The sequence below is a fragment of the Rhinoraja longicauda genome, chromosome 15 (assembly GCF_053455715.1).
Source record: "Rhinoraja longicauda isolate Sanriku21f chromosome 15, sRhiLon1.1, whole genome shotgun sequence".
NCBI lineage: Eukaryota > Metazoa > Chordata > Chondrichthyes > Rajiformes > Arhynchobatidae > Rhinoraja > Rhinoraja longicauda.
Window position 1 is genome coordinate 1,190,232 of NC_135967.1, and position 16,294 is coordinate 1,206,525.

Below are 16,294 nucleotides of genomic sequence, written 5' to 3' on the forward strand. Positions count from 1 at the left end.
TCTGAAACGGCAAGGCTTGTGGGGTGCTCCCGGTCAGCAGTGGTGAGTACCTACCGACAGTGGTCCGAGGAGGGACAAACCACAAACCGGCGACAGACAGAGTGTTGGGCGCCCAAGGCTCATCGATGCATGAGGGCAACGAAGGCTATCCCGTCTGGTCCGAACCGACAGAAGGTCGACTGTGGCACAAGTCACAGAAAATGTTAATGGTGGTCACGGGAGGAATGTGTGCATCGCACCCTACTGCGTATGGGGCTGCACACGGAGGACCAACAGCATATTAGGCAGGTGGGCATAATGTTTTGGCTCATCAGGTCATAATTTCTTGGCTGATACACTGTATATGGCTCGATTGTAATCATGTATTTTCATTCCGCTGACTGAATAGCACACAACAAAAGCTTTTCACTGTACCTCAGGGCACCAGACAATAAACTAAAATGAATACATTGTGTAACTCCATCCTCTGGAAGCTACTAGACATCGTGCTCCCTATTTACTATCCCACCGAGCTTTGTACCAACGTCACATGTGGAAACATGATATCTGATCCCATTAGCCAAATCATTAATGTGGACTATCAATAACTGGGGCCCAAGCACCCATCCTTGAGGGCCCCCATTAACCACAGTCTGACATCCTGACAGACTGGTTATTCTTACTCTGTACTCACAGTACTGCCTGGTAATGAAGTCTCCATTTCACCGCCAATATATTACCACCAGTTCCCTTTTCTCTAACTTTGTTGACCAACCTGTCATGTGGGATTTTGAGAAAGCCTTCTGGCATCCTGGGCTCTCCAGATAAATTGGACATGATTTCCCGTTCATAAATACTTAAACTCACATCAAAATCCTTCCCTGCCATTACCTCTTTTGTTATTATCCTGTAACCGGCCTGATTAAGCAATGCATTCATTTTAAGATTTCTTCCCTCGTTTACAAATCCTTCTCCTTTCTATTATAAAGCTCCTCTAAGCCTTTGGCATTCTAGGAGTTTTGCACTTCTCCAATTCCAGCTTCTTTCATTGCTTCCCCATTGGATTTATTTGCCAAGGGGCTTAGGTTTGGAATACCCGCATTAAACCTGTCTACATCTCTTTCGTTCTTTCCTCCTTTGTGACAATCTCTACAAACCTCCCATTTTTACCGTGTCTCTTTACACAACTGGGTGTCAGATGTAGATTGATAACTCTTCTGTGAAGAATGCTAACATGTTTTAAAGTAATTATTAAGTAGAATGAGTACATCGGCGGCACAGTGGTGCAGCGGTAGAGTTGCTGCCTTACAGCGAATGCAGCGCCAGAGACTCGGGTTCGATCCTGACTATGGGTGCCGTCTGTACGGAGTTTGTACGTTCTCCCCGTGACCTGCGTGGGTTTTCTCCGAGATCTTCGGTTTCCTCCCACACTCGAAAGACGTACAGGTTTGTAGGCTAATTGACTGGGTAAATGTAAAAATTGTCCCTCGTGGGTGTAGGATAGTGTTAGTGTGCGGGGATCGCTGGGTGGTGCGGACTTGGTGGGCCGAAGGGCCTGTTTCCGCACTGTATCTCTAAATCTAAAAAAAACTTTAAAAAAACAGTTGGTGCCTCACAGAGCCAGAGATCCGGGTTCCATCCTGACTAAGGGTGCTGCCTGTACAGAGGTTGTATGTTCTCCCTGTGACTGTGTGGGTTTCCTCCGGGTGCTCTGGTTTCCTCCCGCAGTCCAAAGACATACAGGTTTGTAGGTTAACTGGCTTTGCATAATTGTAAATAGTCCCTAGTGTGTGTGGGATAGTGCTCTTGTACAGGAATCACTGGAAGGTGTGGACTCGGTGTGCCGATTGGCCTGTTTCTGCTCTATCTCTAAAGTCTAAACTAAATTAATTATTGTCTCATGCAGAGCTATATAGAGCCATGATTATAATCAAGGCCTAGGTTTATTTTGCCAAAGCCTATACGGTTTACCTGGCATGTACCTGGCAGAAACTAGACAAACAGGCACTAATACTGAAGCAAGTTTGTTATCTGTTGAAACTATTTCTTTCCTAGAATGCATGCAATCGTAAGACCAGAAGGGTCATTAGTAGACTAAGGACCTCTCCAAGGTGACAAACTTCCCTGGCACATTATTGTTTCATATCTTGCTCTTCCAAAATAGCACCACAGCTGCTGGGCTTTCAAATAAGGTCCACCTAATCTTCAGGAGCTGCTCCAGTCTTCAATCCCAATCAATCTAATGGGTGAGTGGTTCAAGAAGCTCATTGCAGCGTCCTACTGCCACTGTTGGAGTAGTTTCTCTTTGGCAGCATCCAGTTATAATCTTCCACCGCTTTATCCAAAGTCACATCTGTGATGATCATGGGAGTTGTTAACAAGTAAACAACACTTTTGGGAGGGACACAGTGGCTATGGGTGCTGTCTGTAGAGTGTTTGTACGTCCTCCCTGTGACCGTGTGGGTATTTCTGACCACTTCAATTTCCTCCCACACTCCAAAGACATACAGCTTTGTATAAATTGGCTTGGTATAAATGTAAAAATTGTCCCGCGTGTAGGATAGTGTTAAGGTGCGGGGATCGCTGGTCGGCACGGACTCAGTGGGCCGAAGGGCCTGTTTCCGCGCTGTATCTCTAAACTAAACTAAACTAGATGTCAGTTTTGATTGAAAGATACAGCAGGGAAACAGGCCCTTCGGCCCACCGAGTCCACACTGACCATTGACCACCCGTTCACAGTAGTACAGTGTGATCCCACTTTCTCATCCACTACCTAAACATTAGGAGTAATTTATAGAGCTCGGTTAACCTACAGACCCACACGTCTTTGGGATGTGACAGGAAACGGGAGCACCCAGAGGAAACCCACGCAGTTACGGACAGAACATACAAACTCCACACAGATGGTACCCGAGGTTAGGATCGAACCCGTGTCTCTGGTGCTGTGAGGCTGTTGATCTACCAGCTTCGCCCATGTTCTCTCCATTCATTCTTGATGTGCCAGTTGATCCTTATTAAGTTTGCACAGTAGGTTAGAGAACATTCCAAAAGGTGATGGAATTAACAATCCACTTTTTAATTAGGTGTGGGCCATTATTAGGTGTCATTTCTGCCAACTTGGAATAAATATAATGTTGACCCCCCCCCCCATTGGTTTAGAGGTACAGACTATCTTTCCTGTGGTCAGACCATACCAAAACTGTCCTCTTAACATGTGGAGGAAGGAACTGCAGATGCTGATTTAAACTGAAGATAGACACAAAATGCTGGAGTAACTCAGCGGGACAGGCAGCATCACTGGAGAATAGGAATAGGTGATGCTGTGGGTCGAGACTGAGAGAGTTGGGGGAAAGGGAAATGAGAGATAAAGACGGTGATATAGAGAGATGCAGAACAAATGAATGAAAGATATGCACAAAAGTAACGCATATAAAGGCAGCAGGCCATTGTTAGTTGTGGGCTAGGTGAAAACGAGTTACTGACAATGAGACTGAACAAGACGATTTTGAAACTAGTGCAACGACATGGGTGGGGGAGGGGCGGCGAGAGGGGACGGAGGGGGGACGGAGAGAGGGAATGCAAGGGTCATGTCAAAACGTTAGAGAAATCAAAAGTCATACTGTTGTGCTGTAAGCTGCCCACGAGGTAGGTGCTGTTGCTCCAATTTGCGCTGGGCCTCACTCTGACAATGAAGGAGGCCCAGGACAGAACGGTCAGTGTGAGAATGTTTGGTTAAATGTCTTACATGTTTGATTGTGGAAAATCCCCAGTCTGCCCATTCGTGCTCTGTTGTCAAGGCTCCAGATTATCTGAGCTCTGAATATTGAACTGAATTTTAAAGTTGTACTTCATCTAACCTTAGTTTGGGCCAAGCTGTTAATGTGCCAATTTGTTTAGTTTAAGTTTAGTTTAGAGATACAGCGCGGAAACAGGCCCTTCGGCCCACCGGGTCCACACCGACCAGCGATCCCCGTACACTAACACTATCCTACACACGAGGGACAATTTTACAATTTTTACCAAAACCAATTAACCTACAAACCTGCGTGTCTTTGGAGTGTGGGAAGAAACAGGAGTCAAACCCGGGTCTCTGGCGCTGCATTCGCTGTAAGGCAGCAACTCTACCGCTGCGCCACCGTGACCGCCCAATGTTACATTTGTTTGGTGATTTGGGGCCTTTCAAATGTGGCAAATGTTGCAGAGTAAACCCCTCACAGTAACAGAGAGGAGGGTGAGGGAGACGATGTCCGTTATAGACAATAGACAATAGGTGCAGGAGGAGGCCATTCGGCCCTTCGAGCCAGCACCACCATTCAATGTGATCATGGCTGATCATTCTCAATCAGTACCCCGTTCCTGCCTTCTCCCCATACCCCCTGACTCCGCTATCCTTAAGAGCTCCATCTAGCTCTCTTGAATGCATTCAGAGAATTGGCCTCCACTGCCTTCTGAGGCAGAGAATTCCACAGATTCACAACTCTCTGACTGAAAAAGTTTTTCCTCATCTCCATTCTAAATGTCCTACCCCTTATTCTTAAACTGTGGCCCCTTGTTCTGGTCTCCCCCAACATTGGGAACTGGTCTCCCCCAACATTGGGAACATTATTACCAATTGTCCACTGTATCCAAATAATGGAGCGGTCACGGTGGCGCAGGGGTAGAGTTGCTGCCTTACAGCGAATGCAGCGCCGGAGTTTCGGGTTTGGTCCTGACTACGGGTACTGTCTGTACGGAATTTGTACGTTCTCCCTGTGACCCGCGTGGGTTTTCTCCAAAATCTTTGGTTTCCTCCCACACTCCAAAGGTCCAGCAGAGACTGCACTTCCTGAGGGTGCTCAGGAAGAATAACATCACTCAGAGACTGCTGTTGTCCTTTTATCGGTGCTACATTGAGAGCATCCTAACATACTGTGTATGCGTATGGTACGCCAGCTGCACAGCGGCTCAGAGGAAAGCGCTCCAGAGGGCCATTGACAACGCCCAGAGGATTGTCGGCTGCCCTCTACTTACCTTGGAGGACTTACACAGTTCCCGCTGCATCAAAAAATCCCAGAGTATTATAAAGGACATTTCCCACCCCGGACACTCCCTGTTTGAACTGTTACCGTCAGGCAGACGGTACAGATCTACAAGGACAAGGACAAACAGACTTAAAAATAGTTTTTACCCCACTGCTATAAAGGCACTAAATGTAGCCGCCAAGGAACGCAGGGGCGATACATAATAAGAGACTGTGAAATCGACAGAAGGATGTAGGGTTGGGTGTTTATGCGTGCTATTTTCATGATATTTATTTTAGTTGTTTATCTTTTTTAAAATATTTTACCTTGTATGTATCGTTAGCTTTTAGAAATGTTTGAATGGTGCACTGACTGGCTGACATTTTACAATTTCGTTGTACATGGCTCATGTTACAATGACAATAAAGGAACTATTCTACTATTCTAAGACGTACAGGTTTGTAGGTTAATTGGCTTGGTAAAATGTAAAAATTGTCCCTAGTGGGTGTCGGATAGTGTTATTGTGCGGGGATCGCTGGTCGGCGCGGACCCGGTGGGCCGAAGGGCCTGTTTCCACGCTGTATCTCTAACCTCTAAACTCTAAAAAAAAAAAATCTAAATGGGGTTAATGTGTAGAGTACCATTGGGTAAACAGCCAATGAATTCACAATAAAGAGTAAAGGACACTAAATACACTATACATTGAGGTGGCACGATAGCTCCGCGATAGTGTTGCTTCCTTACACCGCCAGAGACCCAAGTTTGATCCTGACGTCAGTTGGTCCCTGTGGCAGTGTGGGTTTCCTTCGGGTGCTCCGGTTTCGTCACACTTTGCGGGGATGTGCAGGTTTGTGGTTTGGTTGGCTTCTGTGTTAGTTGTGGTCACTGTATTGGTCACTGGTTGAGCCACTGTCTTGCAGTGCTGGCGGCTCTGGTTTGATCTTGGCCTCCAGTGCACACTGTGGCTGCATGACGTTGCACTGGATCTACCCGATACAGTGTAAGGCCGAACAGCCATCAAACTAGAAGATGGGAACGGGGATGACCTCGCAAGCAGAGGTGCTGAAATGTCTGGTCAAATTTAGTTGTAGTTTAGTTTAGATATACAGCGCGGAAACAGGCCCTTCGGCCCACCGAGTCCGCACAGACCAGCGATCCCCACACAGTAACACTATCCTACACACACCAGGAGCAGTTTTTTACATTTATACCAAGCCAATTAACTTACAAACCTGTACGTCTTTGGAGTGTGGGAGGAAACCGAAGATCTCGGAGAGAACCCACGCAAGTCACGGGGAGAACATACAAACTCCGTACAGACAGCACCCGGGATAGAACCGGGGTCTCCGTCACTGTAAGCACTATCAGGCAGCAACTCTACCGCTGCGCTACCATGCCACCCTGATAATGTGGAAAAGATGTGTTTGCTTGCCTCTAAATTAAAGAAAGAGTCTGTATAACACGGCAGTAAGGTTGGTTGTGGAGCCTTAGTGGAAAGCCACTGCACACAAGGTGGAGAAGGCTAGCAAAGAACAGCAGGGGAAACAGTCTCCTGTAACGGGCTTTTGCATTATTACCAGCAGTGGTAATGGTGATGTCCAACTTCACTCCCTAAATTGAAAACAGCAATGAAGAAGAAAGTTGGCAAACATTACAAAGACAAAACTTAAGTAAACAAAACAAATTAATGGCTGGCAGATCCGCATATTATTTTTTTTGTATATGATATGATTTTCATAAGTTATTTGTGTTCTTTAGGATTTATTCAAAGATTACTATAAAATAGCCAGAGCTCTAATAATCACTTAGGTATGCTTTCATGCTGATATGATCCAGTTTATTTGCCATGATTTATACAGTGGGAATCGAGATCTAAAATGTCTGATCCTCAAAAATGCAATAAGCTCTTAAGAGGGATTTGAGAATCAACCATATTGCTAAAGTTAATCTCCAAAATCTTGGCATTAGAACTCAGGATAAGGGAAGGTTAAAAATGATGCCCATATCCCTTTGTATGCCTTAGCCATCTGCAGAAATGTTTGGCTGCACATTAGTGAACAAAGACCTAGCACTTGGAGTGTAATGTGGGAAAATGTGGAATTGCCAAAAAAAAAAATAATAGGATTTATCAAAATGGTGAGTGGAGTTTCCATGTGTAGGAAGGAACTGCAGATGCTGCTTTACACCAAAGATAGACACAAAATGCAGGAGTAACTCAATGCGGACAGGCAGTCTGAAGAAGGGTCTCGTCCTGAAACATCATCTGTTCCTTTTTGCCAGAGATGCTGCCTGACCTGCTGAGTTACTCTAGCTCTTTGTGTCTATCTTTCATCCTCCTTTTGATTTTTCCCTGAAATCTTTCATTCTCCTATCCATCATTTTGTAAAACATTCTTACCTCCCACTCCCCAGCCCCTCCATGTAGGGTTGCCAACTACCTCACTCCCAAATAAGGGACGAGGTGATGTCATCACCCCGCGCCCCAAGTGACCTCACCCAGCCAGCGGCCACGTGTTCCCGCTCCACCAATGGCGGCCGCCTGGGCCGGGATGCGGGTTGCTACGCAACCTCTGTTAGGCGGCGCCTGGGCCTCTGGACCTACACTGTCCGGACTTACACTGTCCAGGCCTACAGTGTCCGGGCCTACAGCGCCCCCCGGGCCTAATACGGGACAAGGGCGATGCAGTACGGGACAAACCAATTTAACCCAAAATACGGGATGTCCCAGCTAATACGGGACAGTTGGCAACCCTACCTCCACGTGAACTTTTGCAAACTTCAGTGATCCCATTTTTCCCCTCACAATGATCCATCTGACCTCGTATCGTTTACTACATTGATGAAATCCATTAGCACATTTGCTTGTACGCATTCTTAGGCCTTTTATCAAAGTAAGTCGCTCCAAATCTTTTAAGTTACTTACAGAGTTTGAGAATGTCTTTTTGAAAAACATGATATCACTTTCAAAAGAAATGCATATACAGAATATGTATCATTATATGCCTGCAATCCTGTGGTGGATTCATGTTGAATCAAAGGCTGGGCACTGTTGTAATTGTACAAATGACCATTTATCCCGTCTGCGCACGCAAGTTGTATATTATACGGTCATAAGTTCATAAGTTCTAGGAGCAGAATTAGGCCATTCAGCCCATCAAGTCTACTCCGCCATTCAATCATGGCTGATCTATCTTTCCCTCTCAACTCCTGCCTTCGCCCCATAACCCCTGATACCCTTTCTGAACGGGTTTGAACTCAAAAGGGCTAGTCCCGAGAAAACCCTGGGCAATCGCTTTATTCCATTGTGCTTATCGGTGGAATTCTCTGCCTCAGAAGGCAGTGGAGGAGAATTCTCTGGATGCTTTCAAGAGAGAGCTAGATAAAGATAGCGGAATCAGGGGGTATGGGGAGAAGGCAGGAACGGGGTACTGATTGTGAATGATCAGCCATGATCACATTGAATGGTGGTGTTGGCTCGAAGGGCCGAATGGCCTACACCTATTGTCTATAAAATCTCCCCTCATCCTCCTGCGCTCCATGGAATAGAGACCCAGCCTACTCAACCTCTCCCTATAGCTCACACCCTCTAGTCCTGGCAACATCCTCGTAAATCTTTTCTGAACCCTTTCAAGCAAGTCAGCAGGTCAGGCAACATCTGGGGAGGGTGTAATAGAAAGTTGGGTCAGGACCCCTTTGCTGGAACTGACACTGTTGGTTTCAATGTAGAAACAAGGATGTCCACGGATAGGTCCTGACCCGAAATGTCACCTGTCCATGCTCTCCAGAGATGCTGCCTGACCCGCTGTGTTACTCCTTCATTGGTGGTTTACAACATGGCTTTCACTTTAGACATGTTGGGAGTTATCACAATTGTTTCCATGGTAGTAGGGTTGCCAACTGTCCCGTATTAGCCGGGCCATCCGTATTTTGGTCTAAATTGTTTTGTATCGTATGAGGCCCAGACAGTGTAGGCGCAGACACTGTAGGCCCAGACAGTGTAGGTGCGGACAGTGTAGACGCGGACAGTGTAGGTGTAGGTGCGGACAGTGTAGGTGTAGGAGCGGACAGTGTAGGTGCGGACAGTGTGGGTGTAGGTGCGGACGGTGTAGGTGTAGGTGCGGACAGTGTAGGCCCGGACACTGTAGGCCCGGACACTGTAGGCCCGGACACTGTAGGCCCGGACACTGTAGGTGCGGACACTAGGTGCGGACACTGTAGGTGCGGACAGTGTAGGTGCGGACAGTGTAGGTGTAGGTGCGGACAGTGTAGGTGCGGACAGTGTAGGTGCGGACAGTGTAGGTGTAGGTGCGGACAGTGTAGGTGTAGGTGCGGACAGTGTAGGTGCGGACAGTGTAGGTGCGGACAGTGTAGGTGTAGGTGCGGACAGTGTAGGTGTAGGTGCGGACAGTGTAGGTGTAGGTGCGGACAGTGTAGGTGTAGGTGCGGACAGTGTAGGTGTAGGTGCGGACAGTGTAGGTGCGGACAGTGTAGGTGCGGACAGTGTAGGTGCGGACAGTGTAGGTGCGGACAGTGTAGGTGTAGGTGCGGACAGTGTAGGTGCGGACAATGTAGGTGTAGATGTGGACAGTGTAGGTGTAGATGTGGACAGTGTAGGTGCGGACAGTGTAGGTGTAGGTGCGGACAGTGTAGGTGTAGATGCGGACAGTGTAGGTGTAGATGCGGACAGTGTAGGTGCGGACAGTGTAGGTGTAGGTGCGGACAGTGTAGGTGCGGACAGTGTAGGTGTAGATGTGGACAGTAGGTGCGGACACTGTAGGCCCAGACAGTGTAGGTGCGGACAGTGTAGGTGCGGACAGTGTAGGTGCGGACAGTGTAGGTGAGGACAGTGTAGGTGCGGACAGTGTAGGTGCGGACAGTGTAGGTGCGGACAGTGTAGGTGCGGACAGTGTAGGTGAGGACAGTGTAGGTGCGGACAGTGTAGGTGAGGACAGTGTAGGTGAGGACACTGTAGGTACGGACACTGTAGGTGCGGACACTGTAGGTGCGGACAGTGTAGGTGCGGACACTGTAGGTGCGGACAGTGTAGGTGTAGGTGCGGACAGTGTAGGTGCGGACAGTGTAGGTGCAGGCAGTGTAGGTGCAGGCAGTGTAGGTGCAGGCAGTGTAGGTGCGGACACTAGGCCCAGACAGTGTAGGTGTGGACAGTGTAGGTGTAGGTGCGGACAGTGTAGTTGAGGACAGTGTAGGTGAGGACAGTGTAGGTGCGGGCAGTGTAGGTGCGGGCAGTGTAGGTGCGGACAGTGTAGGTGTAGGTGCGGACAGTGTAGGTGAGGACAGTGTAGGTGCGGACAGTGTAGGTGCAGGCAGTGTAGGTGTAGGTGCGGACAGTGTAGGTGAGGACAGTGTAGGTGAGGACAGTGTAGGTGAGGACAGTGTAGGTGAGGACAGTGTAGGTGAGGACAGTGTAGGTGAGGACAGTGTAGGTGCAGGCAGTGTAGGTGCGGACACTGTAGGTGCGGAGGCCCAGGCACCGGCAAACGGAGGTTGCATAGCAACCCGCCTCCCAGCCCGGGCGGCCGCCAATGGTGGAGCAGGAGCACTTGACCGCTGGCATGGTGAGGTCACGTGGTGACGTCACCTTGTACGGTATTTGGGAGTGAGGGTGTTGGCAACCCTACATGGAAGGGACGTGCCATTATACTCCTTCAGGCTGTTGGGTAGGAGTGCTGCAATGGTTGGAGGTAGGGTAGGATGTCCACCCTAGGAAGGAAGTCAGAGGAAGCTGGAGAGGTTTACCCAAGGAAGGAAGTCTGAAGAAGAACAGTAACTACAGAAGGCATCATTTTTGTGCATAAGGACCATAGTCTAGAAGGGGGCTGCTGGCAGGAAGCAGGGTTCTATGTAATGGCATGGACGCATTCTCCGAATGGTTGCACTCTGAGGAAGCCTGCTTTTCAGGTAAATATCCCTGCTCTATACTCTAACAAAGGGTACTAACCCAAAATGTCATCTCTCCATATCCTCCAGAGATATTGCCTGACCCATCGAGTTACTTCAGCACTGGTGTTAAATGCCCAAGCTTGTCCTGTCGTTCCTGTGGACTGAAGTAAAAGTGGATGAAGTCTCCTATCCTTGGGGCATAGAGCAGTACGTCAGAGGAACAGGCTTGTTGGCCCATAATGTCTGTGTCAAACATGATGCCCAGACCACCTCCTATCTGCCTATACATAATCCAAACCTCTCCATTTCCTTTGACCTTTGCCTTCTCACCTTAAACCTATGCTATAATTGGTCGGAATGGTGGCGCAGCGGTAGAGTTGCTGCCTTGCAGCGCCAGACACCCGGGTACTATCCTGATTACAGGTACTATAGGAAAATAACTACAGATGCTGGTACAAATCGAAGGTATTTATTCACAAAATGCTGGAGTAACTCAGCAGGTCAGGCAGCATCTCAGGAGAGAAGGAATGGGTGACGTTTCGGGTCTATGTAACGCTGCCCATTCCACCCAAAACGTTGCCCGTTCCTTCTCTCCTGAGATGCTGCCTGACCTGCTGAGTTACTCCAGCATTTTCTGATTACGGGTGCTGTCTGTACGGAGTTTGTACGTTCTCCCTGTGACCTGCATGGGTTTTCCCTGGGATCGCTGGCTTCCTCCCACACACCAAAGATGCACAGGTTTGTAGGCTAATTGGCTTGGTAAAGTTGTAAATTGTCCCTAGTGCGTGTAGGATGGTGTTAATGTGCGGGGATCGCTGGTCGGCGCGGACTCAGTGGGCCGAAGGGCCTGTTTCCACGCTGTATCTCTAAACTAATCTCAATTAAACTCTAATATTTGATATTTCAATCTTGGGGACAAAGGTTCTGACAGTTTAGCCTAGCTATACCTGATTTATATTTGCCTCTCATAATTTTATATCTCAACCTCCAGCATTCCAGATAACAATCCAAGTCTATCCATCCTGTCCTGGTATATAAACCCCACTCATCCAGGCATCCTTGATTCTGGAGCAGTAATAAACTGAGCAGTAGCCATCTGGAAAGACCCTGAAGCTAAAAAGCCAAGTGACTGTGATCTTCGGGCAAGGCTGTCAAAACGCCGATGCATGGTTTTATTTACACGGATATGAATCGCAATGAACCTTTAAGTAGCACAGTTTCAAGGTCTTGAGGGATATTTTGGGAAACACTTAATTTCCAAAGAAAACAAATGCTTTGATTTATTCACCAAGAATGCCAAATGGAACAACAGAAGGTGCTTTATTCCCTGAACCTGACATTGTTTAGTTTGGTAAGCACAGATTTAGGAGAGTGAAAGCAATACCAGCTCATACTTTTTCATTCCTATTCATTTTTATTCAAACAGAACTCCTGCTCTCTGGATTTGCTAGTGGCATAAACCTGGGGAAACCCCAGCCCCAGCAATGAACTGTTTCTGTTTTATACAGACATCCATGGGTCGGCTCTGTAGAAAAGGAATAGGTGACCTTTCAGGTTAAGACCCTTCTACAGACTGAGGGAGGGTCGGAAGAAGGGTCTCGACCCAAAATGTCACCTATTCCTTTTCTCCACAGATGCTGTCAGGCCCGCTCCAGCTTACTGGAGTTACTCCAGCTTTTTGTGTCTGACTTTGGTTTAAACCAGCATCTGTAGTTCCTTCCTACACAGAGGTCAACTTTATCCATTAAGTCTTAAAATGCACAAAAATCGCTCAACATGGTATCCATCTACTATATTGCAATAATGCCATCAAAAGCACATCAGGGCAATAAGAAAGGACAATGACTAAATATGGAGAGAGGAAAAACTAGTTCTGCCATCGGTAGTTTCTTCAGCAACTAAATATGAGCTACCCTTTCCAAAGGATTACTACTTCAGGGAGTGGTACAATTGTTGAAAATTAAGTGGGAATGCAACATCCTGTGTATAAGCAATTTATTTACATCCTTAAAACCTTTGTTATTTTTTTTATTATCTCTCAACAGTGCCAGTTAAAGATAGTGCTGATAAATATTATTCTTTATAGAGACGGCAGATCTTAGTTCTGGCAATAATACTTTAAAAAGTTGACACTTGCCAATCTGACGGTTTAGTTTATAGATACTATGTGGATACTTTGACCCACCGGGTCCACACTGACTAATGATCCCCCTTACACTAGTTCTATCCTACACACTAGGGACAAATTTACATCAGCCAATTAACCTACAAACCTGCACGTCTAGGGATGTGGGAGGAAACCAGAGCACCCGGAGAAAACCCACACGGTCATAGGGAGAACGTACAAACTCCGTACAGACAGCACCCGTAGTCAGGAGGGAACTCGGGTCTCTGAAGCTGTACGCGCTGTCAGGCAGAAACTCAACCGCTCTGCCACTGTGACGCCCCAAAAAGATCAATATTTCTGGCAGGATATGTTGCTTAGACCAAAAAATTGTAAACTATGAGCCGGCTGCTTTTTACATGAGGAGGTACTTGAGGCGGGGACTATCCCAACATTTAAGAAACATTTAGACGGGTACATGGATAGGACAGGTTTGGAGGGATATGGACCAAACGAGGGCAGGAGGGACTAGTGTAGCTGGGACATGTTGAGCAGTGTGGGCAAGTTGGGCCGAAGGGCATGTTTCCACACTGTATCACTCTGTGACTATGACACAGTTCACAATTGTACTTTGTTTGTCCTCAGGTTTACTACATTAACTTTACTGACTTTGCAAGTCACGAGATGCTGGTGGATGACAAGCCTTTCCTGCAGTGTACACGCAGTATTGAGAACCGCAAGTCAAAGTTCAACACCTGCTACACAGCTGGGGTCTGCCTACTCAAGGCAAGGCAGAAGATCACTGTCAAGATGACGTATGAAGACACGGTGATAAACATGAGCAAGCATACAACATTCTTCGGAGCGGTGAGACTCGGCTAGTTCCCTTAGACCTGGGGAACAAGGGACTTCAGAGTATAGAAGAGAAAAAGAAACAAAGCTGAATCCCAAAAGGGGTCATCCAAAATTTATATTGAATAACAGCGTATAAGTTAAGAAAGTCAGACTACAGAGTAAAATTTATTTCATTTATCCAAATTAAGTCAATTGCCATTATCCCGACACATGCTTCTGAAGAAGGGTCTCGATCCGAAACGTCACCCATTCCTTCTCTCCAGAGATGCTGCCTGTCCCGCTGAGTTACTCCAGCATTTTGTGTCTATCTTCGGTGTATGTATGTGACTTGCATTTTGTTGTATCGAGAAACCATCAAAGCCTGCGCACGTCTGTCAACCATCACTCATTCCCGGTCATCTGGTTGTTCCCGTGATGGAGCTTTGTTAATGGAGTAGATTTCCCCAGTCCACCATAGGAGGATTCATTTGCTCTGCAACACTCTCGTCAGATCTAGTGGACATTTGGCCGTTGTTGAAGGCATATGTGTCCGCTTTCATTTTGGAAAGTGGAAAGGGACCAAAGACAAGTTGGGTCCTGAGGAAGGGATGTTCTCTCTGTGAATGAGCAGCAAGGATCAATGGCGGCCTCTTGTGCATAACCACAAGTGTGGGGGAGGCAGCTGAACCAGTTTCACTTTCGATTGGAGGAAACTCGGCAAAGAGCTGCAAGAATGAAGAAAACTTCAATGCAGTTAAAATCTGCCTGCATAATGGAATGGCCAATGGCTCGCTAAGTTGCATCAAGTGAGCAGATTCCATGGTTACCTCGAATCCTTCATAAATATATTCAGAGATAAAGCCCCCAGACAAAGTGAATTCCAAAGAATCATAACAGTCTGTAAAGTAATTTCTTCTCATGTCCCCTGTTGCTTCTTATTCTGAGTCCTTGTCCATGAAAACTCTGTCGCTAAAAGAAAGTAGCCATTCATTCATTCGAGAATGGCTTCTATTCATGTCTGCCATTTTAATGAAAATTCTGCTTATGAAATGTTGGCTGTGAACCGTGCTTTGTGATTCACTGCAGTGCTTCAACATGGTGCTGCTGGAAACACATCTGCAGTGGGAAGAATATAAAAGTTAAGCTCTTGGTTATAAGCTGTATGTATGTCAGTATCTGGAGTCACGTTACTGGATTTATGCTTCTCTGGTTCCTGAAAACATGGATTACATGCCCATGTCTGCTACATTTGCAACATGCAACATTTTTATTACAAGCTAAATGTAAACATATCTTATGAGTTAGATAGCTTGAGGGGCTAGTGGAATCAAGGGATATGGGGAGAAGGCAGGCACGGGGTATTGATTGGGGACGATCAGCCATGATCACAATGAATGGCGGTGCTGCCTTGAAGGGCCGAATGGCCTCCTCCTGCACCTATTTTCTATGTTTCTATGTTTCCTGCCATCTTGTGCCTGTTTGAGATATTACAACTTGCAATGAATTGCATAAAATCAGGGTGTTAACCCAAGATTAAATTTATGTGGTGTCAAATGAAGAAGTGAGTGGAAATGAGATTGTGTTTGCACCCAGAAAGCACTGTGGCAGGAAGGGTTTATGGCTCAGTTAGCCAAAAGGGAATAGCTTGCAAACTCAATGTAGTTTGAAAAGAAACTTTAGTGGAAGAAGAATAATAGAGACATTGATTCAGCAATGAATGTCCCCTTCAGTGCCGAAACCTCATGGATTGGCAAAACTGGTTCAAAGATCAAGGTTACAAACCCCTGGGTCTTAGCTTTTTCCAAACATTGGTTTGTAACGGGGAAGATGAATCTCCAGAGTGAGAACATGTGAGCTCAGTCATAGGCATAGAAACTTAGAAACATAGAACATAGGTGCAGGAGGAGGCCATGTGGCCCTTCGAGCCAGCACCGCCATTCATTGTGATCATGGCTGATCATACACAATCAGTAACCTGTGCCTGCCTTCTCCCCATATCCCTTGATTCCGCTAGCCCCTAGAGCTCTATCTAACTCCCTTTTTTTAATTCATCCAGTGAATTGGCCTCCACTGCCCTCTGTGGCAGAGAATTCCACAAATTCACAACTCTCTGGGTGAAAACGTTTCTTCTTACCTTCGTTTTAAATGACCTCCCCTTTATTCTTAGACTGTGGTCCCTGGTTCTGGACTTCCCCCAACATTGGGAACATTTTTTCTGCATCCAGCTTGTCCAGTCCTTTTATAATTTTATACGTCTCTAAAAGATCCCCTCTCATCCTTCTAAATTCCAGTGAATAAAACCCCAATCTTTCCAATCTTTCTTCATAGACAATCCTACCATCCCAGGGATTAACCTCGTGAACCTACGCTGCACTGCCTCAATAGCAAGGATGTCCTTCCTCAAATTAGGAGACCAAAACTGCACATAATATATAGCATGTAAATGGGCCTTTCAGCCCAACTGGCTGACCAAGTTA

General features: G+C 46.7%; 1 protein-coding gene across 1 annotated transcript in view; it reads left to right on the forward strand.

The window, feature by feature from the left end:
- The window catches only part of eda (ectodysplasin A), a 235,016-nt gene extending 219,864 nt beyond the window's left edge, over window positions 1-15,152 (forward strand). The window contains exon 8 of the mRNA XM_078412098.1: window positions 13,629-15,152. Coding sequence (XP_078268224.1) covers window positions 13,629-13,865 — 237 coding nt within the window. The 3' untranslated portion in view covers window positions 13,866-15,152. The remainder of the gene's footprint in view (window positions 1-13,628) is intronic.
- The last annotated feature ends 1,142 nt before the right edge of the window (window positions 15,153-16,294 follow it).